Here is a 19,393-nt window from a genome sequence, read left to right on the forward strand (position 1 = left end):
GCTCCGCCTCTCCCGGCAGCCCGCGCGGAGCCGACGCTCCGCCCTCAGGGCCGTGCCGGGCCGTGCCGGGCCGTGGCGCGGGGTGCGGGTCTGGGCCGGGCGGTGGTCGCCGCCGCCATGGAGCGGTTCTTGGGGGGGCGGCGGGCGGCCCTGCAGGTACGGCCGGGAGCGGAGCCGGGGGCGGCGGGTTGGGAGACGTGAAGGAAGGGGGGGGGGGATGCGGGACAGCGCGTAGAAGGGATAAGTGCGGGGTTGGGGGTGGGCACAGGGGGTGCGCGGGGTTGGGGGGCCACGGGAACACCGCGGGGATGCGGGGGGTGTGGAAAGAGGGGATCGCGGGGACAACCCACAGACTGCGGGGTGTGGGGTGCAGGGAGAAGAGCAGCTCAGGGGCGGGGGGTGCGGGGGGTAAGAGCCCCCATTACCTCTGCAGGAGAGCCCGTGTTCCCCCCCCCCACCCCAGGCGCTGGAGATGACAGCGCTGCACACCTGCACCCCCCCGTGGCATTCCCCCACCTGGTGCCGCAGCACACGGGTGGCTGGGGGGGCCCTCCTCCACGTCCTCCCCTTGTGTGGGGCTTTTGGCAGGAGGTGGGGGGGACCCGCAGTGAATGGCGCAGGCTCCGGGCTCGGCCCGCGGCTGTTTACTTCTTCAGTGGAATAAATAAGGGAATCTGGGTTATGCTGTGAAATTTTTGTCACCGAGAGAAGCCTGCAGACGGGGCGTCTCCCTGGAGCGCAGTGTGCTGTGCTGGGGGGGGGAGCTGGGACAGGATCTGTGGGGGGACAGTGGGGTGGGTCCCTGCTGCTGCCCCGGCTGAAAGGGGCATTCTGGGGGACAGAGCCCTGCACCGCCAGCGTCTGCAAGCTGGGTGAAGGGAGGCGGCAGTCAGGGCTGAAAGTCCCATCCACCTTTCATCATGTCCAGAAAAATCACTTTGGTCTGAGGTTAAACTAATAAGAATCCACCGTGGGTCCTCCGTCTCCTGGGGGTGCTGCATCCCTGGCTGGGGGGGATCCCAGTCCCCAGTGCTGCAGTGCTGTGTGACCTGCTGGGTTTCTCCTCTCCCCAGTTCTCACCCGTGTGCTGTTATTGTGGGGCTTTCGAGCCGCACAGCAGCCCAGCCCGGCTTTCTCGCTTGGCGTGCCCACCCTGGGAGCTGCTCCTGGGGGTGCTGCTGTTGGCTGAGGCCACAAATGGCTCCGTGTGCACCGAGTTGTGTCCTTCGGGGGCTTTTGGGGGGCAGATGTGTCCCGACAGGGCTGACGTCTCACTGTCTGGCAGGAGCACATCCAGCGTCGCCAGGAGGTGCACGTGGTGATGGGCAACGAGGCCTGCGACCTGGACTCCACCGTGTCCGCCCTGGCCCTGGCGTATTTCCTGGCGAAGGTGAGGCTGCCTGCGTGCTGCTGGGCGGCCGGGGGGCTCAGGGGACGCCTCACTGGGTGCTGATCCCCCCCTCCACGCAGACCTCCGTGCCCCCCAAAGCCGCCTTCATCCCGGTGCTGAACATCCCACGCGCCGACTTTGCCCTCCGCACGGAGACGACGTTTCTGCTGCGGGAGCACAGCATCCCCGACTCCTCGCTCATCTTCCGCGATGAGATCGACCTGGCTGGGCTGCACAGGGCTGGGCTGCTCTCGCTGACGCTGGTGGACCACCACGTCCTGCCCAGGTGAGCACCGGGCTGGGATGCGGCCGCGACGCACCGCTTCCTTCTCCCTGTCGTGAAGAGGTTGGATTTCAGCCCAGGGTGGGTAAAACCTTTGCCCTCCCGGGGTGTTGTTAAGGCAGGAGGAGAGGAGCAGAGGGGGCTCTGCTGACGGTGGTGCATGGCAGGGGCGCGCCAGGGCTGTGCCAGGGCTCTCACCGTCCCCATCTCACCCGCCAGCACCGACGCAGCCCTGGAGGAGGCCGTGGTGGACGTGCTGGACCACCGGCCGCTGGAGCGGGAGTGGGCACCCAGCTGCCAGCTCACGGTGGAGCTGGTGGGCTCCTGCGCCACGCTGGTGACGGAACGGATCGCCCAGGGCCCCCCGGGCGTGCTGGACCGGACCACGGCCGCGCTGCTGCACGGTGAGGCTGCCGGTCGGGCTCTGCTCCCCCATCGCGGGGCTCTGCTCCCGTGTGCCGACAGCCCCCGGTCCCTGCAGGCACCATCCTGCTGGACAGCGTGAACCTGAGCCCCGCCGCCGGCAAAGTGACGCCTCGCGACGTGCTCTGCGTCTCCCTGCTCGAGTCGCGCTTCCCGGAGCTGCCGCCCCACGACAGCATCTACGGAGCGCTGCAGGCGGCCAAGTTTGACGTCTCAGGTCTGGCAGTGGGCGCTCGGCGGCGCCGTGCCGGGTGCCGGGATGTGCCCGCGGTGCTCGTGCTCAGCCCTCCTCCCTTCCCAGGGCTGACGACGGAGCAGATGCTGCGGAAGGACCTCAAAACCGTCTCCGGGGATGAACAAGTCCTTGCCATCAGCGGCGTCTACATGGACATAGAGGTGAGGCTCCGAGGGGAGGCTGAGGCCTGGCATGGTGCGATGTGTGACGCCAACGCCTGCCCTCCTCCAGCTCTTCCTGCGCCGCCCCGGTTTGCTGCAGGACCTGGAAACGTTCTGCCAGACTCGTGGCTACTCCGTGCTGGTGGCCATGACCGTTTCCTTTAACGACTGCTATGAGCCCACGCGGCAGCTGGCGGTGTACAGCCAACACGAGGCCCTGCGGAGCACGGTGAGCCGGCACAAGGCTGTACAGAGCGGGGTGCTTTGTCCCCAGGAGCCCCCCGGGTCAGGGCTGGGGGTGTCAGAGCTGCACCGCAGACGCCGCCCTCTGTCCCCTCCAGGTGTGCCGTGCGCTGGAGGAGGCCACGACCCCGGCGCTGCACCTGCAGGCCCTGCCCAGCCCCTGGCCCTGCATCAGCGCCTACGCGCAGGGCAACACGCTGGCCTCCAGGAAGAAGGTGCTGCCCATCCTCCGGGCCGCTCTGGGGGGAGGGCCGGGCACTGCAGCGGGGCCGGAGGAGGAGGCGGCCCCTCCGCCCACCCCGATGAACAGCCTGGTGGAAGAGAGCCCGCTGGCGCAGGCCGTGCCCCCCGTCTGCCCCCAGGCCGTGCTGGAGCGGGTCAGCCGCATGGCCGCCGAGCAGCCCGACTCCGACAAGTGAGGGGTCCCCGGTGGTGCTCGGGGTGCTGTGGGGGTCACATCCCCAGCACGGAGCTGCAGCTTCCTCCGTCTGAGCCTGGCTGACTGCTGCAGCCCCCTCCTCACTGCCGCCTGCCCCTAATGCCCCCTCTTCCCGCTGGGGTCGGTGCTGTGGGGCCTGCAAGGAGCGGGGCAGCACGTGGTTAATGAACGCACTGAGGGGGGGTTAAAGAATTCTTCCCCTCCTGACTGTTGCGAGGTCAGGGGGGCTGAAGTCCTGGGTCTGGGCACTGCAAGGCTGGAGACTGTTAGCCACCATTTCAGGATTAAATTTACCTCTTCTCCCCCCCTGCTGGTTGTTGGCTTTTCTTCATGAATCCCCAGTGCTGCCCCCCACCCCCAGGACGCCCAGCACAGCCCCCGGGTGTCCCGCCTGCTGCGCTGGGTTGGGGCTGTGATGGAGCTGAACCCCCACTCCCAGCCCCACAGTGAGCAGCCCGGGCAGCCCGCAGGCCACATCTCGGCCTAGCACAAGATTTTATTTCAAAGGTGGGGTTTTGTTGTTTTTCCAGTGGGTTTTCCAGGGGGATAAAAACTGACTCAAGCATCTGCGCTCGCTCACGGGGGCCGGGCGCAGCGTGGGGCTGAGCAGCCCAGCATCACTGGGAGCGCAGGGAAGGGAAGCTCGGCTGCCCACATGGCTCCGGCATCTGCTCGTTCCTGTTCAGCCCCGGCGCTATTTAAACTATGTACACGTGCGCCTGGATTCGGAACCTGAGAGTCCCTCCTTCCTGGGGGAGCAGCCTGGCGGCAACAGGAGAGGCCAAGGGGGAGGTTTTGAGCTTTAAAAAAAAAACCAAAAAAGATCCTAAAAAAGAAGGAAGGCGGAGGTTTGCTGGCGGCGATGCCGGCTGAAGGCTGGAGGGCAGGCGGGCTCGGTGGCAGTGTTGGAGCTGCGGGATGCCCAGTGCTGGGGGTCCAAGACTCTGTAACGCCGCTCCAGCTCAGCCCCTGCAGCACAACCTGCCCCGCTGCTGTCCCATGGGGAAGCCGAGGCATGGGGGGCGGCCCATGGGAGACAGCGGTACCAGCCGGGGTGTGGGGCGAGGGGGAAGGGGGGGATTTGGCACATCGTGGCTGTGCGCGGTGTCTCCCGGTGCAGGGTGGGCTGCTCTGCTTCCCCCCACAGGGAGGGAAAGCTCCTGGCCGGCCCGGTGCCCGGGAAGGGGGGATCTGTGGGGGGTGACCCAGAGCCGCTGGGATGGCCGTGAGGCTCCGCCTGCATAAGTTACCACGGGAATCAAGCGCTCGAGGTTGGCTTTTCCTCCGGTGTGGGGATCAGGCAGTTCAAGTTTGGGCTGAAAGAGCCAAGAATCTGCAGTTGGAGAGACGACGGGTTACAGCACTGCCCGAGCGGCGGCTCGTTAGACGCGTTAATTAGCAGCGTGCCTTGGATGGTGACGGCGGGCACTGAGGGCTGCCCCAGTCCTGCAGTGGCCGCGTACTCACATGCTACAACACACGGGAGCTGCTCCACTGCCGCTCCCGTCCGCCTTTGGACCTCATCTCCTGCACAGCGCCCGTCTGCAGGGAGGGGAGAAACGTTTCACACCGCAGCGAGCAGCCCGGGGCAGCCCGGCACCCAGGAGCCCCGTCACGCCACCCCCAGGGGCTTCCAGCCCCCTACAAAGCCAGCACGTGGGAAAGAGCCGCTGTGCTGTGCAGGGGTGAGATCACAGCACCCTCACGGTGAGCCCCACCGCCCTCCTGCCCCCCCCGGGCCGTACCATGGGCAGCCCTTCGCCCGCAGCCATGTCTCCGGAGCCGATGTGCGTCAGGTGCACGAAGTTCATGGGCTCGCCGATCATGGAGCGGTCGATCCGTCTCCTCCTCTTCTTCTGCGTGGGGATGAAGGCCGTCAGCCCCCCCTGCGCCCAGGGACCCCCAGCGTCATCCCCCCCTCCCTAAGAGCAGCTACTCACAGGCTGTGGTTTCTCCACGACGCAGCAGCCCAGCTTGTGCCAGAAGTCGCTCATATTTGCGGTGCCTTCCAGCTTTCCTCCCGGCGGGGCGGGGGCTGCGCTGCTGCAGAGACCCCCGTGTGCTCTCAGTCCATGGGGACGGGCGGGGGGTGGTACCTGGGGGGCGGGGGAGGCACCTGGGGGGGGGGACAGCGAGAAGGATTTGTCGCCGAGTGGCACCGCAGCTCAATGGGCAGTGGGGCGCAGTGGGGTCGGGCTGAGGGGTGTGGAGTCAGCCCTGACCCCGGAGGGGGGCTGCGGGGAAACTGAGGCACGGTGCCTGGGGAGGGATGGGGGCAGCTGCCGTCCAGACACCCCCAATCCGACCCTCAGTGCGCTGAGCCGACACCCACGGGCACGCAGGGACAGCCATGGGACGTCCCCTCTGCCCCCAGTGCAGGACATGGGGAGGATGCTGCTATGGGATGGGGGGACACGGCAGTGAATCACAGCCCCCCCCAGCAGGGAGCTATAAATACGGACGCCTTTCCGAAACGGGACCGGAGGTTGAGCGCTTCCGCTTCGGCTCAGAGAGCGAACGGGGCGGGGGCAGAAACAAACAGGAGTGCAACAAACAGCCCTGGAGGAGGGGGGGGGGGTGAAACGGAGGGGCTCGGGGTGGGGGGGGCACAGCTCTGCTCTGCAGGACAGCCCAGCAGCAGTACGGACTCAGTCCGAAGTCCAGCAGGGAACAACCGCCACTTCTTGCCCTTGGGGTGGGGGCAGCGCCCACCAGGAGCCCCCTCCCCAAACAGCTCAGACCCCAAAGCCAGGCCTTCAGGCCCTCCTCCGGCTTCCCTGGGTGGGGGGGGCAGGGGGGGGTGGGGACTCGGGGTGAGCTCACAGACCTCGAGGTCTCCTGGGCCCAACTGTGCAATGAGCTGTGCCCGGCCTCAGCTTCCGTGCGCAAAGCTTTGGGGTCTGCAGGGTGAGGGGAAACGTCGCCAATGTCACCGGGAGGGGGGGGAGGTGGGGGGGGGAAATGCCTTCGGGCAGACCCAGCCCGGCACTCACAAAATGACTTCCCGGTTGGGAAAGCACCACTCGGCCGTTCTGCGTCACCGGGGAGGAGGGGGGGGACGGAGCGGAGCCCTCCCACGGGCTCCAGAACCCCAAAAGTCCAATAAAGGCTCTGACCCCGCCACCCCCCCACGCTCAGAGAGGGCAGGGGGGCCCCCGGACCCCCGCCATGAGGTGTGACTGGGGAGCACCGCCGATCCCCGGCACAGAGGGATCCCCCCCGCCCCAGACTCCAACCAGGGGGGACGAGGGGAGCCCCCCCACCTCGAAGGGGCAGCGCTGGGGTTGGGGGGGCTGCGGGGGGACCCCCGCGATGAGGCGTTCAATCCGCAGCGACCCTTCCCTTCCCGGCCCGGCCCGGCCCGGCGCGGCCCGCTCGTGGGGCGGCCCTGTAGGGCCCAGCGGGGGAGGGGGCGGCCACGGAGCGCCCTGCGGCGCTTCTCACACACACCCCCCCCGCGGGGGTCCCACCGCACACCTCCCGCCCGCACCGCTCCCGGGGGGAGTTTCGTTACGGGGTATTTTTAGGGCCCTCTTCCGCCAGGCCTTCCCCCCTCCCCCCCCGCCGTAGGCCTCAGCCCCGCTCCCCCCGCAGGCCGCGCTCCCCCCGCCCGGTGCCTCCGCGGCGCCCCCCGCCCGCCGCCCGCCGCCCACCTCGCTGCGCTCCGCCGTGGCCCCGCAGCTCCGGGACGCGGCGCTGCCCCTCCGCCTCCTCCGCCTCCTCCCGGCGCGGCGCGGCGCGGCCCGGAGCGGCACAGAGCGGCACAGAGCTCCAACCCCGGACAGAGCGAGCATTGCAGGCCGGGAGGGGGAGGGGGGGACACGGAGGCGGGGGGGGCCTATGGGGTCATGGGGTGAGGGATGGGGGGTGGAGGGAGCTGAAGGGGTTTGGGGGTACGGATGGGGTTGGGGGGGATTTGGGGGCTCAGCAGGGCAGGGATGGGGTCCTGGGGGGGCTCTGGAAGGATTTGGGGGAGCACAGAAAAGCTGAGGGCGTCTGCAGGGGGGCTCTGCAGGGCAGGGGGGCTCTGAGAGGGTTGGGGGTCCTGGGGGGGCTGCAAAGGGTTGAGGGGATCCTGCAGGACAGAGCTGGAGGTCCTGGGGATCGGCGGGGGGGGGGTGGGGGGGCTGATGGGGTTGGAGGGATTCATTGGGTCAGCAGAGCTGGGGGGGGCTCAGAGGGGGGATGGGGGTCCTGGGGGGCTGCTACGGGCTGGGGGGCACCCAGTGAGGCTGAGGGGGGTCCTGAGGCTGTGGGGTCCCTGAGCGTGAGGGATGGGGCTGCTGAGGGGATTTGGGGTGTAGGGAGGGCTGAGGGATCCCGGGGGGCGTTGGGAGGATTCGGGGGATCCAGCAAAGCCGGGGGGCTGAGCAGGGCTGGGGGGCCTAGGGGGGCCGCTAAGGATGGGGGACCCCAGCGGGATTTGGGGGGCTCAGCAAAGCTCGGGGTCCCCAACCACAGCTCAGCAGAGCCGAGTTGGGGGTTTGGGGGTGTCGGTAAGGAGAGGGGGGGCTCTGCGAGACTTGAGGTGCCCGACAGAGCTGGGGGTCTCATTGGGGCGGGGGGGTCCCATTGGGGGGGGGGTCTCACTCAGGCTGGAAGCAGCCCCCCGCCCTCCTGGCAGCTCCTTTCCACCTCAGCATCTCCTCCTGGACCAGAAAACAAGGCAGAAATCCATCAGCTGCTCCACGACCAGAAGTGCTGCAAAGCCTTTCTGGGGACATGGGCCCCCCAGGCCCCCCCACGCTCACCCACAGCCCCGGGGGTACCGGGCACCCCGCAGCCTCATCCGCAGGGAGAGCTGCTGCTGCTGTCTGGAGGCCATGACTGGGGCGTGAAGGGCGCGCCGTGCTGCGGCAGGTGGGCCGCCTCCATCCTCCTTCCCTCCCCATCCTTCTATCCCTCCATCCTCCACCCCTCCCCATCCCTCTCCACCCCATCTGTCCGCCCCACGCGGGTGGGGGCTGCTGACTCATCTGCCCACGCCCCCCCTCCCCCCCCCCCACGGCTGGGCGCTGCGAGGGGCTGCATTGCAGACCCGGCTGCGCCAGCAGACAAAAGCGACGCCGCAGCGCAGAGGTTGCGGAGGCACAAAGAGCAGCAGCGACCCGCAGCCCCCCGCAGCCCACCGCCGGTACTGCCCTGACAGGTGGGGGTCCAGGGGGGAGGTACGGGGTGTGGGATTTTGGGGGGTTGCTGGGGTGATGCGCTGCGTGCCCCCCGCGGCATTCTGCGCATCCATCGCCTTTCCCCAATGATTCTCATTACGGTTTGGGCCGGGAGGACCTTTAGGGGTTGTGTTTTGGGGGGGGGGGGTTCTCGCGCTTCGGTCCCCCTTATTTTCATGGCTCATCTCCCGGCCCCTCCGCTCCCAGCGCGGCGCTGCCGGGCGGTGCCCCCCAGGAGGCGGCTATTTAAAGCGCTGCGCTGACACGGCTGCCTTTTGTAGCCCTCTCCAGCCACGGGGGAGCCTAAATTTAGCCGTCGGTGTCCCCCCCCCGCTGCAGGGCCGGGCTCAGAGGGGCACCTGGGTCACCTCTTTGGATCCGGGGCATGAAATGGGGGCACACGGGAGGAGCAGAACGCAGTGGGTGGTGCAGCGCCTTCGGGAGGGCTCAGCGATGCGCATGGAGGGAATCGGTGCAGAAATGGGGCGAGACCCTTTTGTTGGGGAGGGGCTCACGTGGCACCTGGCTCCCATCCTTCCCCCCCACATGGATTCCCTTTATTCCCTCCCTTCCCCCCATCGATCCCCTATTTTCCTGCTCCCCCTCAATCCCCTTCCCCCAGTCCCCTTTCCCTGCTCCCCAGCTGTGGGGCAGGAGGAGCCATTGGGAACCCCTGTGGGCAGGGCAGGCTGCCCCCTCCATCAGCTTCATGTCAGGATGGGGCTCACCCACTGAGAGCACCACTACCCCAGGGTGACCCCTCCCCTCCCCTCCTCTCCCCCGGCAGCCCCACCATGCTGGACACCATCAGCAGTCAGTACGACTCCTTCATCTACTGGAGGATGCCCATCCCGAGGCTGGAGCTGGCAGAGCTGGAGGGGCTGGGCTTGGGCCAGGGATCCCTCTATGCACCCCACAGCAAACTGCCCGAGGCAGCCCAGGAGCCCGGCTGTGCGGAGGAGGACAGCCTGCTGCCCTTCAGCAGCTTCAACTTCTGGAGGGCACCCATCGCCAGCATCAGCTCCTTCGACTTCGACCTCATCTGATGCCCTCCTCCCCACTCCCCCATCGCCAGGCATGCCGGGGTTCAGTTCTGTTGGTTCTGTACGGTGTCAGGTGTTTGGTTTCGCTTTATTTTAAGCCCTCAGGCACTGCTAAGGAAGCCCACGCTCAGCCCAGCCCTGCGGTGGGCGCCGGCATCGCCTCACCTCCTCCATCCCTCCTGGGATCGCAGCAGGGCGAGCGGAGCCGGGCCATCCTTGGGGCAATGGAGCCCATCTGCTTCGTCCTCAGCCTGGCTTCACTCCTCAGTGCTGTGCTGAAATCAGAAGGAACCAAAGCTCCAATCACTTCGGCTTTCTGTGTGCTTTGGTCGTGGTGTTTTATTTCTTCCCCCTAAGATTGTTTTCTGGGAGAGCAAACAGCAGCTCGGTTGCTGTGGGTGCGTTTGGGGTTGGATGTAGTGCCATGGGAAGCCATAGCAAAGCTGTGATGCAGAACATCCCAAAAGTGACCTAAAAGAAGACGGGCAGGCAGCTGGTGGCAGTCAGAGCGCTGGGAAGGCACCAAAGAGGCAAATATGGGCACAGTGTGCACCCCCCCATGAGAGATGGGCACCTCCAGCCGTCACCCGTTGCTGGCAGAGCTGGAAAATTCCAACTCCAGAGCACAGGCTGGAAAGGTGGGTGCCAATCTGAGCCCATAACCCACACGGGGCCGGGGCTGCCCAGCCACATGCAAGGAGCATCACCTCTGCTGCTGACAGCAACCACAGCCCATCCACCTGCAGACGGCTCCCGTTGGAGCACCAGCATCACACTGACTTATTGTCTCATTCCTGCCCAAAAGAGAGAAAAACAGGTTCAAAGAACAGCCGTCACCCCACCATCCTCCACAAACCGAGGCCTTTTGGCCCCTGCCCTGCAGCACTCCAGGTTTGGTTCCCAGCATTTCCCGTCCTGCTTTCTGCCGCAGCCCTGGGCTGCACACAGCTGCTGTACCCGGCAGCCTGGCGCTGCTGCTGCCCTTCACAGCCACCAATAAAGGTGGAACGTCCTCCTGTGTGAGTCTTGCATCGGCTTTCATCCTTCCCCACCCTCGGGACACACAGGATAGCGGGTGATGGCATCGCTCAGCCTCCTGCAGCCCCACTAACAGCCTTCTGCACTCTGGTTGGGAGCAGGACACAAAGGCTGCCATCTACAGCCCTGTGCTGTCACTGAGGGTTGTAACCCCAGGTCTGTAACCTGAAGGGTTATCCCATCTCCCACAGGCCTTGGCAGCTCTGTGGGTTTGTTCTCATTCTGCTCTATAACACCTCCCCCTCCACCCCCCAAAGCCAAACGCATTCCCACATCTCCTCCAGGGCTCAGACACCGCACCCACTTCAATTGTAAACCATCACTTCAGGTTAAAAGCAAGCAAACAACGCCTCTCTTCTCCTGGAAGCGCAGAGAAGTGAGAGGAGCACAAAGCAGGGGGAGGGAGGGATGGGAGAACACGGGGCAGGGAGATCAGGGACATGCAAAAGCATTACTATGGTCAGCAGTAAAATAGGAGAAGAGAGATTAAAAAACAAAGAAACCATTACAAACCAAAATCACACATTTCGGACACCCCCACACCCACACACCGCCCGCACCGAAGGCAGCCTAGCCACCTCACGAACGCCGCCGCCCTTTTATAGTTGGCGCCAAACGCCGCCGCCGGAACTACGTAGACGCATCGCTCCCTCATCGTGAGGTAAACTGAGATTCTTCCGCTCGAGAAAATAATCCCCGCTGGGCCCCTCGGCATCTCGCCACCTTCCTCCCGCTCTGCGGTCGGGAAGAAAGAGGAGAAAGAAGGAGGAAGAACCACTCAGACCGTCCCGTTCCCGCTGCAGACCCCATCTCCCTCCCTTCGCCCTCTGCGGACTCTTTGGTCGCTGCACGCCGTATCCCTCCGCGGCGGCCATTTTGCGTGCGCGCGGCGGAAAGGGGCGGGAACCGTCGTGAGGGGGAAGGGGGGGCGGGAACGGCCGAGCAGAGCGTGAGTGGGGCTGGAGGGGCTGTGGGGGGATTCTGAGAGACTGGCGTTGGGAGGATGGTGAGGTGTGGGTTGCCCTTAGGGATCTCTCATGGGGGCCCTCAGGGGATTGCTTTGCCCGGAGGGGGTCTCAGGCTGGGGGTAGTGAGGGTCCCTCCGCCCTGAGGGGTGATGGGGGTCCGTAGGGTTCGGCCCATCCCCGTAGGTGAGTGCTGAGAGGTGACTGTGTGACAGAGCGCCGCGGTTGGGGCTCAGCAGTGGTGTCCACGAGCTGTAGTGCGTTCAGAGGATCCCCCAGCTGCGGGGTTGGGGGGGACCCCTGGAGGTCCTCTGCTCCAAACCCCCCTAAAGCAGTTCCCCGCAGCAGGAGCGCGTCCAGAGGGGTTGGGTCTCTCCAGAGGAGGTCTCTGCAGATCCTGTGTGCTCTGTGCCAGAGCTCTGCCGTCCTCCTCGCAGCACAGAGTTTGTATGTTCAGACAGAACGCTCCGGGCTGTGCCCGCCGCCCCTTATCCTGGTGCTGAGCAGCACCAAACGGAGCCTAGTGCTCCTCCCGACCTCTGCCCTTCAGATCAGCACTGATCAGACCCCTCTCAGTCATCTCTTCTCCAGGTGAATGGCCCCAGGGCTCCAAGCCTGAGCCCATCGGGAGGCCCTGAGGCCCCCACCATCTCTGCAGGGCTCTCCCAGCACTTCCCGGTCTGCCCTGAGCTGGGGAGCCCCATGCTGGGTGCAGCGCTGCAGCCGTGCCCTCCCCAGGGCAGAGCAGAGGGGAGGAGCGCCGCCCTGCCCTGCTGGCAGTGCTCTGGGCGCTGCACCCCGGGGGATCGTTGTTCCTCTTGGCCACCAGGGCACGCTGCTGGCTCGTGGTCAGCCTGCTGGCCACCAGGACCCGCAGCTCCTCCACAGGGCTCCTTTCCAGCAACTCAGCCCCCAGCCTGCACTGATGCATTCATGTTCCAGCTGAACACTTAAATTCACAGCTCGTCCTAAAGCAGACTTACAAAGCAAGATGTGATTTTAGAGGGAGGAGCTGATGAATGCTGCGCTGCCCGGTGAGGGTGGGGGTGAGGTCTGCTGCTTGGCTTTACTGCAAGGCCTCGAGTTCCTGGTGGCTCTGTGTGCAGCGTTGCAGTGCTTCGCTTTTGAATTCTTCATTTAAAAACGGGCCCTCTTAGAGCTTCCAGCAGTTTCATAGAGTTGCAGTTGAAGGAAATAGAAAAATGCTGGATCGTGGCCTCAGTGTGGTTGGAGTCACTGTTGCCCTGCGTAGCCCAGGGCCTGCACACACAGCCGTGTGTTTGGGGACAATCAGAGTGTTGTCTGAGTGAATGGATGGGCTTTAAAGTCAGTCTTTCACAGAGTGGCATGCCAGTGTAACCCTGATATGGGGGAAAATGCAGTGGTTCTCTGTGCTGCCATAATGCTTGGATGCTGGCGTGGTTTGGGATCAATAGAGACGCTCTTGTCTGCTGGGCTGATTGTAGGACTGGTGGCATTTGGGTTCTGCTCCTTTTCTGACCTTGCCTGGAGTTACAAGGTTTGCTTTCCCTCTATGAGCAGGGCTGGGGTCGGAGGAGCCTCCGAGGTTAAATGATGTCCTTACAGCGCTTTGAAGACCAAACTGATGTTGTGCAGTAAATGTGAGCAGTCTCACTGTTGCTTCCATAGGTTCTGCTCTCGGACCTGGATCCACATGGGCACGCCGCTGTGTCTGAACGACGTGCTGCTGGGGTGAGTGGGTCTGTGTGGGTCTGCTGTGAGCTGAGCCCCATTTTGCTTTCCCTGTGTTCCATGTGTGGAACCAATGTCTGATTGGCACCGAACCTCACTGCCTGTTGGGCTGCTCTGTGCGTCCGCTCGTCAGACAAACAGGCCTTAATTGTGCTGGGCTTTTAAATGGCCTCTGCCTCACTGCCTCTGCTGACTGCTTTGTGTTCCATTCCTCTCTCCCTCCTCTGAGAGCAGCTTGTGGCAGCTCCGTGCTCCCATGTATGAAGATGTCTTTGGTGGACCTGGGGAAGCAGCTGCTGGAAGCAGCGCGCAGAGGCGAAGATGACGAAGTGCGGACGCTGATGGCCAGCGGTGCTCCCTTCACCACGGACTGGGTGCGTCACGGAGGGACGGTGCCTTGCTCTGGGACAGCTCTGACGCGTCCTCGGGAGCTCTGTGCTGAATGGTGTGGCTTTCTCAGCCAGGGAGGTCACCTTGGGTGGGTGCCGTTTCCTTTCCTTAAAGAAAACCCAGAGCTCCAAAAGCAAACCAATCCGTCCTGGGTGGAAAGGCACCGCGGGCTTCAAAGCTGACCCAGATGGCAGAGCTCTGGGAAGGCCTCAGGCTGGAGGGGAGCAGTGTTTGTGTGCACGGCCCCTTATTGGTCACTCTTCCAACGATCACAGCTCGGGACGTCCCCGCTCCACCTGGCTGCACAGCACGGCCACTACTCCACGGCCGAGGTGCTGCTCCGCGCCGGCGTCAGCAGAGACGCGCGGACCAAAGTGGACCGAACCCCCCTGCACATGGCTGCGGCTGATGGACACACTCATGTGGTGGACTTGTTAATTAGGGTGAGTAGGGTGAATTAGGCGTGATTTAAGGCTGGTCTGCATGGCGCTCATTGTCCCAGCATGGGCGCTGCTTCTGGACAGCAGGAGAGGAGGAATCATCCCGTTGGACACGCTGTGTTAATTATTTCCCTAACTCTTTGCATGCCATTTATTCTTTGTGATGCTCAGCCTCTATCAGAGCTGCTCTTTCAGAGTGTTATCTCCTGACCGTGTCAGAGCTCTGTCTTTGGCAGATCACCTAGGAAGGAATGGCTGAGGCTGAGAGCATGGCTGAGCTCTAAGGGGTTTCTTACTGCTCCTCAGTGCTTTGTGTTGTGGGAAGCACGCTGATGGGCCGTGTTCCTCTTTCAGAACGGGGCTGATGTGAATGCCAAGGACATGCTGAAAATGACTGCTTTACACTGGGCAGCAGAACACAACCACCGGGACGTGGTGGAGCTGCTCGTCAGATACGGAGCTGATGTCCACGCCTTCAGCAAGTTTGATAAATCACCCTTTGACATTGCTTTGGACAAGAACAATCCGGAGACCCTGGTGATCCTGCAGGTAGGCTGAGGGAGGAGGAACCTGCTGGTGATTGACACAAAGCTGCAGATGATTCTGAGAGAGTCTTCCTCTGATGCTCGGATTGGAAGCGCTGAGGCAGCTCAGTGTTTGCAGTGTGTCAGTGTGACACGGCAGTTCTGCAGTGCCTTCTGCACTGCTGTCACTGATGTGCTGCAGAGAGGAGATAATCTGCCCCTGGGGTGGGGTTGGAGGGCGCCGAGTCCTCCTGCTCAGCACAGGAGGGAATCACACAGCTCCCACCTCCTCCCCAGGAAGCAATGCAGCAGCAGGTGGACGCACGCCCAGAGAAAGCAGATCCCATCAGCAGCACTGTGACTGTCAGCTCACCATTTGTTCTTACAGCTGGAGATGTCCTCAGCCTCGCTGGTCTCATCTCTGCAGCAAACACCAAAGGTGAGATCTCACATGGCTGTGTGGGAACGTCCCGTGGGGTTGGTAGGGGTGCAGACTGCTCACAGCAGAGGGCAGATGGCCGTTTGGTGCATGAAGAGCAGTGAGCTGCCACCACACTCAGCAGCTGTTGGCTTCTGGCCACAGAGGATCTCCTTTTTCTCTCTTTTTGCTGGTGAGGGCAGCAGGGTGATTCCCAGCCGATGCAGTAGGGGTGGATCTGCTGTATGTGGTGGAGCTCTGCTGGGCTCAGCTGTGGGGCTGCTCCGGAGCCTGAGAAGATGGATTAGAGTGATTGCAACAGAAGAGTGGCTGTTATTGCCTGTGCCAAATCCTCAGCACTGCAGCGCTGTTGGGGGTGTTTGTTCTCTGTTGGCTGTAGAGGAGCTGGGTGCATATTCTGTGTATGTAAATGCTGAGGAAGGAGAAGAGGGAAAAGTCCTTGCAGAATAAGCAGCCCCATGGGACACATGTGTTACTCATTGCCCCTCTGTGTTAGGTGGAAGGCATTCGGTTCCTCATTGCTTTGTAAGCCACACTTTGGTGGGAAAGCACTCAGTCAAGGCTGAGCCTAAACGGGGGTTTGGGGTAATTCCAGTGTTTGTCATAACGTTAAGTGTCTATTTGGGGAAATCCAAACCACTGCTCCTTTCCAGTCACACGGGGCAGGCCGCTGAGTACAGACTGTGTGGGGCTGTGTGGCCTCATCCTGCAGACACTTCTCTGTGAGCCATCCCTGGGTTGTGAGGCCACGCATCGCTGCTGGTTTACTGACCGCAGCGCTCTGAGGATCCCGGCCCGATGTCCTTTGGTCCCCTGCGGGGAGCTGAGCGGCGCTCCTCCCGGCGCTGCGTTCCTCGTTTCCCACCAGAGGGCATCAGTGGCTGCGCTGCTGGAATCACCGCCGGCGTCTCCTTTAACCCTTTTACCGCTAAGAATAGTGCTGCGCGCCTTCTGTTCCTGGAGGGGTTTTTACAGGGGAATAAGCACTCAGCTGGTGTGGGGAATCCGATTATGGGCTGCTGGGAGCCGTGTGTGCGGCCCACGGCCTCGGGAGCGTTCTTTGCAAATCAGTCCCTCAAAAACCTTCCTAAAATCGAGAGGTGAGGGCAGCAGATGGGCTGCAGGGGGAACTCCCCTGTGGTGCTGGGTGAGGTGCAGGGTCTTTTCTAACGCTGAGTTTTCAGTTTGGGGGGTGGTTGTAGGTTGTAAGCGTGCAGATAAAGGACTGTTTGTGCCCTTTAACCTCAAATTTCCTGCTCCATTCTTACAAAGTCTGCCTTTGAATAGGAATCACTGTGGTCAATTGGAGGAAGAAGCATTGTTTTGGGGCCTGAGATTTGCTTATCACGTTCAGATCGCTGCAGCAGTAACTGCACTTTCCCTTACTGAACCGAGAGGGGAGAAAGAGAGGGCCTTGTCTGACCTGTGAACGACTTCAGTTTAGGAGTGTGACAGTTAAAGGTCACATCACCCTCCCCCCCTTGGAATTTCTTTCTTTCCCCACAGCTCAGTGTCTTTCTTAGAATCTGGAGGTGAGTAATTGGAGTTCTGTAAGTGCCACAGGGCCGAGGTTTTCAGCCCTTGTGCTCAGATGTTTTCCTCCTTGCTCCCGGCACACAGCAGCACTCCGGTGTCCCCATTCCGTGTGGCTGTGCAGTCCTGGGGCACTGTGGGAGCTGCAGGCCGTGCCCATCAAACCCTGCTGAGCAGCAGTGCTGTCTGCTCATACCCTCCTTGTGAGGCTGGGGCAGCAGCGGCCTTCATCACCTCTAGAGCTGGGGAAGGGTCATTAAGGAAGATCTGCTTCCAGCTGCAGTCCTCTTAATTAATTTGCTGGAATGCTAATGCTTTGATCTCGCTAATCTGCAGGAAAAGAAAGCTTTTTGCCCCGTAAGATGTGCTTTACACGCATCCAGCCTGTTGTGTTTTGTTTCCTCTGCTCTCACGAAGGCTCGCTGTGTTTCCATGTTGTACCCAAGCTCAGCCCCCAGGCTTCGCTTTCAATTCAAGGAAGAGAGGCGGAAATGATGACTTTTTTTTCCTGTTTTCCTTTTGGCACTGACCTCATTTCCCAAGGCGACGCAGAGGAACGGCTGGCGGCGGATCCTGTCGGTGCTGCGGGCAGCAGAGGGCAGCGTGTCGTCACCATCGTGACCAACGTCACCAACAGCATTGCCCTGAGCAGCCTGCAGTCAGCCGGCCTCGGCCAGCCCTGTGTCATCACTGTGCAGGATGGGCAGCCAGGTAGGAGCTGGAGGCCAACAGCTGACGATGAGCCCGCAGTGTTCCCTGCTGGCTGATGGTTCCTTGGGGTGCAGTGCCCAGAGCACGGCCAGCAGGGCAGGGCGGTGCTGCTCCCCTCTGCTCTGCCCTGGGGAGGGCACGGCTGTGGTGCTGCGCCCAGCACGGGGCTCCCCAGTTCCAGGTGGTCTGGGAGGTGCCTTGAGTTGCATCTGAACGTGACAAAGAGCTGAGCATGAGGCAGAACAGGATCCCAGAGCCGTGGTGGTCTGAGCCCCTCCTCTCTTCACTGTGCAGCTGCTGTGGGGGGTTGGGCTGGGGGATGCAAGGTGTGAATGGTGTTGGGCGGAACAGGGCTGAGCTCCAGAGCTGCTTCTGCGTGAGTTTGGATTTCCTCAGGGCGTATCCCTTGTCGGCCTCCTCTCCTGAGATTCAGCGTGCCCCAGGGCTGGGTGGTGATGTGGATTAATATCAGAGCAGGAAAAAGGATTAGGAAATGAGCTCTCCCCCAGCGTGCACACGGTTATGGGTTACGTCGCTGCTGTCTGTTTGCTTACAGGCCTCGGGAATGGAAAGCAATTCTCTAAAGCTGTTAATTGTTCGGAACTGCCTGCCAAATTACTACAAACAATCCCTGGTTGTAACCCATGCTGTGTTGAGAGCAGTCACAGGGAGAGCTGTGGGGCACTGCTGCCCTCAGTGCTCACACCGTGTGTCTCTCCTGGGCTGGGTGGGTTCTTGCTGCTGGAGTCCCAAGGAGAGCCCACGTTATCAGGTTTAAAACACACTGCTCAGAGGGTTTGTGGCTGTTGCACGTGCCCAGAGCTGGTGCTGGGGCTGCCTGCACAGGGAATGTTTGAGAACAGCTCTGTTCCTCTTCTGGAAGGCCCCAACTGCTAATTGCATTACTGTCAGCTCTTGGTTTTCCAGCTGTAGCTGTACCTGCTGGTCAGGCTGCAGAGGAGACTGCGACTGGGGGTGGAAGTGATGCAGGAGGAGGAGAAAAGCCACCAGCCAAGAGGCTGAAAGCAGAACAAAACAGGAATGATGTGGAGAAAAGGGAGGTGAGCCTCACAGCCGCGTGCTGCCATCTGCCCGGCGCTGCTCTGCAGCTCTGGGGATGTGGGGCTCCTGGTGCCAAATGGGAATGGGACATCGCTGCAGTGAGCCGTGCACAGCACTGCTCTTATCCCATAATGACCCCTGTGTGGTTGTTTTGTCTGTGCCGTAGCAGCAGCTCGGTGCTGTTCAGACCACAGCTGTGCTCTGTGTCCATCACAGCCCTGGGGGCTGCTGCAGGGCCTTCACACTCTGCTCCACGGCACGGCTGTTCCTGCTGCGGGCCTTCCTGGTGTGGTGCAGCCTCTGCAGCTCTCAGCTCTGTTTTCTGTAGGGCAGCACTGAAGGAGAAGCGCCCCAGCAGCAGCCCAGCACAGCACAGGGAGAGCAGAACGTCAGCACGGTGTGCACAGCTGTGGTGAGCTCAGAGGACACGGAGGGAACGGAGCGGGTGGCCAACAGTGCTGCGGGATCCATCACCTCCTAATGGTGGGCTGTGGGAGCGGGGCTGGAGCAGAAACACTGCTGGGGCAGCTGCAGCCAGAGTGGGCTGAGACACCGCGGAGAGCCGGGGGTGAGGGGCCGGGCTGGGACCCACCGTGCCATGGACACCTCTGTGCCCGCAGGGCAGCGCGCCGTGCACACAGCGAGGGCCGGGCGGCTCTGCAGACACACCTGTCACTTTTTTACTCAGCAGTTCTTTTTTGTTTGTTTGTTTGTTTTTTAAAGATGCTGAAACCTTTTCTAAATACTGTTCTCATTGCTGGAATTTTTGGGTTTTTTTTTTTACTCTGCAGTCTGTGGGTTGGTTTGGTCCTTTTGTCCCAGTTCCACTTTGACACAGAGTGCTGGGTCTGACTGCTGTCCCCATGTGGGTAACACGCAGTTCTGGGGCTTCGTTAGGGCTGAGTTAACAAACCCCACACTGGCAGCGGTGCACAGCTGCCCCAGTGAGCTGTGGGGTGAGGGGCAGTGTCCCCGCCTCCCCCCCGCCCCCCCCCCAGCGCCTCTGCAAATCGCATTACTGCTTTAATCTGCCCTTACAGGACCAGTGTTGCTCTGTGCCAGGCACAGGGCCTGGCCCCCCTGGTCAGCGGATGGGGGTCGTGCCCCCCCCCGCCCTGTGTATGTCTGTGCAGCCCCCCCCGGGGTGGCAGTCCCCACTCTGCCTATTTTGGAAACATGGAGATCTCAACGTT

At 62.6% G+C, this 19,393-nt stretch overlaps 4 protein-coding genes across 17 annotated transcripts; 3 read left to right on the forward strand and 1 right to left on the reverse strand.

Moving 5' to 3' along the window:
- Positions 1 to 26: 26 nt before the first annotated feature.
- On the forward strand, positions 27 to 3,480 carry PRUNE1 (prune exopolyphosphatase 1). Its single transcript, XM_003642683.6, has 8 exons — positions 27 to 156; positions 1,286 to 1,390; positions 1,471 to 1,676; positions 1,893 to 2,077; positions 2,155 to 2,313; positions 2,398 to 2,492; positions 2,563 to 2,721; positions 2,834 to 3,480. Exons 1-8 carry the CDS (start codon positions 118 to 120, stop codon positions 3,152 to 3,154), a joined length of 1,269 nt encoding a protein of 422 aa, XP_003642731.2. The 5' UTR covers positions 27 to 117; the 3' UTR covers positions 3,155 to 3,480.
- A 172-nt stretch (positions 3,481 to 3,652) lies between these two features.
- On the reverse strand, positions 3,653 to 6,969 carry CDC42SE1 (CDC42 small effector 1). Of its 3 annotated transcripts, none has more exons than XR_005841847.2 (6): positions 6,828 to 6,969; positions 6,002 to 6,074; positions 5,115 to 5,290; positions 4,920 to 5,030; positions 4,582 to 4,716; positions 3,653 to 4,507 (listed from the first exon to the last, which is right to left on the reverse strand). XR_005841847.2 is itself a non-coding variant. In XM_040652658.2 (6 exons), the coding sequence occupies exons 1-5, from the start codon at positions 6,966 to 6,968 to the stop codon at positions 4,645 to 4,647; spliced, it is 573 nt and encodes a 190-aa protein (XP_040508592.2). In that variant the 5' UTR covers position 6,969; the 3' UTR covers positions 3,653 to 4,507; positions 4,642 to 4,644. The 3 variants fall into 3 exon arrangements, 2 of the variants coding, with proteins under 2 accessions (XP_040508592.2, NP_001383570.1); XM_040652658.2 differs by having other exon boundaries at positions 4,642 to 4,716; NM_001396641.1 differs by lacking the exon at positions 6,002 to 6,074 and having other exon boundaries at positions 4,642 to 4,716; positions 6,828 to 6,844.
- An 861-nt stretch (positions 6,970 to 7,830) lies between these two features.
- MLLT11 (myeloid/lymphoid or mixed-lineage leukemia; translocated to, 11) lies at positions 7,831 to 10,403 on the forward strand. Of its 6 annotated transcripts, none has more exons than XR_005841846.2 (3): positions 7,831 to 8,034; positions 9,130 to 10,023; positions 10,191 to 10,403. XR_005841846.2 is itself a non-coding variant. In XM_046903971.1 (2 exons), the coding sequence occupies exon 2, from the start codon at positions 9,137 to 9,139 to the stop codon at positions 9,386 to 9,388; it is 252 nt and encodes an 83-aa protein (XP_046759927.1). In that variant the 5' UTR covers positions 7,831 to 8,034; positions 9,130 to 9,136; the 3' UTR covers positions 9,389 to 10,403. The 6 variants fall into 6 exon arrangements, 3 of the variants coding, with proteins under 3 accessions (XP_046759927.1, XP_004948407.1, XP_003642733.1); XR_006932119.1 differs by lacking the exon at positions 7,831 to 8,034 and adding an exon at positions 8,196 to 8,323; XR_006932120.1 differs by lacking the exon at positions 7,831 to 8,034 and adding an exon at positions 8,196 to 8,308.
- Positions 10,404 to 11,345: 942 nt separating this feature from the next.
- Positions 11,346 to 18,963, forward strand: GABPB2 (GA binding protein transcription factor beta subunit 2). Of its 7 annotated transcripts, none has more exons than XM_025143613.3 (9): positions 11,346 to 11,372; positions 13,039 to 13,101; positions 13,336 to 13,475; positions 13,767 to 13,934; positions 14,286 to 14,480; positions 14,753 to 14,894; positions 16,845 to 17,138; positions 18,051 to 18,199; positions 18,529 to 18,963. In XM_025143613.3, exons 3-9 carry the CDS (start codon positions 13,362 to 13,364, stop codon positions 18,679 to 18,681), a joined length of 1,215 nt encoding a protein of 404 aa, XP_024999381.2. In that variant the 5' UTR covers positions 11,346 to 11,372; positions 13,039 to 13,101; positions 13,336 to 13,361; the 3' UTR covers positions 18,682 to 18,963. The 7 variants fall into 7 exon arrangements, with proteins under 7 accessions (XP_024999381.2, XP_024999382.2, XP_003642735.2 ...); XM_025143614.3 differs by having other exon boundaries at positions 18,066 to 18,199; XM_003642687.6 differs by having other exon boundaries at positions 16,971 to 17,138.
- Positions 18,964 to 19,393: the final 430 nt, after the last annotated feature.

This window comes from Gallus gallus, chromosome 25, assembly GCF_016699485.2.
Source record: "Gallus gallus isolate bGalGal1 chromosome 25, bGalGal1.mat.broiler.GRCg7b, whole genome shotgun sequence".
Taxonomy (NCBI): domain Eukaryota; kingdom Metazoa; phylum Chordata; class Aves; order Galliformes; family Phasianidae; genus Gallus; species Gallus gallus.

Bases quoted from the DNA above. Each gene is read 5' to 3' on its own strand.
- PRUNE1 (XM_003642683.6), top strand. From the start codon at position 118: ATGGAGCGGTTCTTGGGGGGGCGGCGGGCGGCCCTGCAG. The intron at 157-1,285 runs GTACGGCCGGGA...ACTGTCTGGCAG, and splicing joins GGCGGCGGGCGGCCCTGCAG to GAGCACATCCAGCGTCGCCA. The intron at 2,722-2,833 runs GTGAGCCGGCAC...TGTCCCCTCCAG, and splicing joins ACGAGGCCCTGCGGAGCACG to GTGTGCCGTGCGCTGGAGGA.
- GABPB2 (XM_025143613.3), top strand. From the start codon at position 13,362: ATGAAGATGTCTTTGGTGGACCTGGGGAAGCAGCTGCTGGAAGCAGCG. The intron at 13,476-13,766 runs GTGCGTCACGGA...CAACGATCACAG, and splicing joins CTCCCTTCACCACGGACTGG to CTCGGGACGTCCCCGCTCCA. The intron at 13,935-14,285 runs GTGAGTAGGGTG...TTCCTCTTTCAG, and splicing joins TGGTGGACTTGTTAATTAGG to AACGGGGCTGATGTGAATGC.
- MLLT11 (XM_046903971.1), top strand. From the start codon at position 9,137: ATGCTGGACACCATCAGCAGTCAGTACGACTCCTTCATCTACTGGAGG.
- CDC42SE1 (XM_040652658.2), bottom strand. From the start codon at position 6,968: ATGCTCGCTCTGTCCGGGGTTGGAGCTCTGTGCCGCTCTGTGCCGCTC. The intron at 6,075-6,827 runs GTGGGCGGCGGG...CTCACCCTGCAG, and splicing joins CCACGGCGGAGCGCAGCGAG to ACCCCAAAGCTTTGCGCACG. The intron at 5,291-6,001 runs GTCTGTGAGCTC...CCCCCCCCCCAG, and splicing joins TGGGCCCAGGAGACCTCGAG to GTGCCTCCCCCGCCCCCCAG.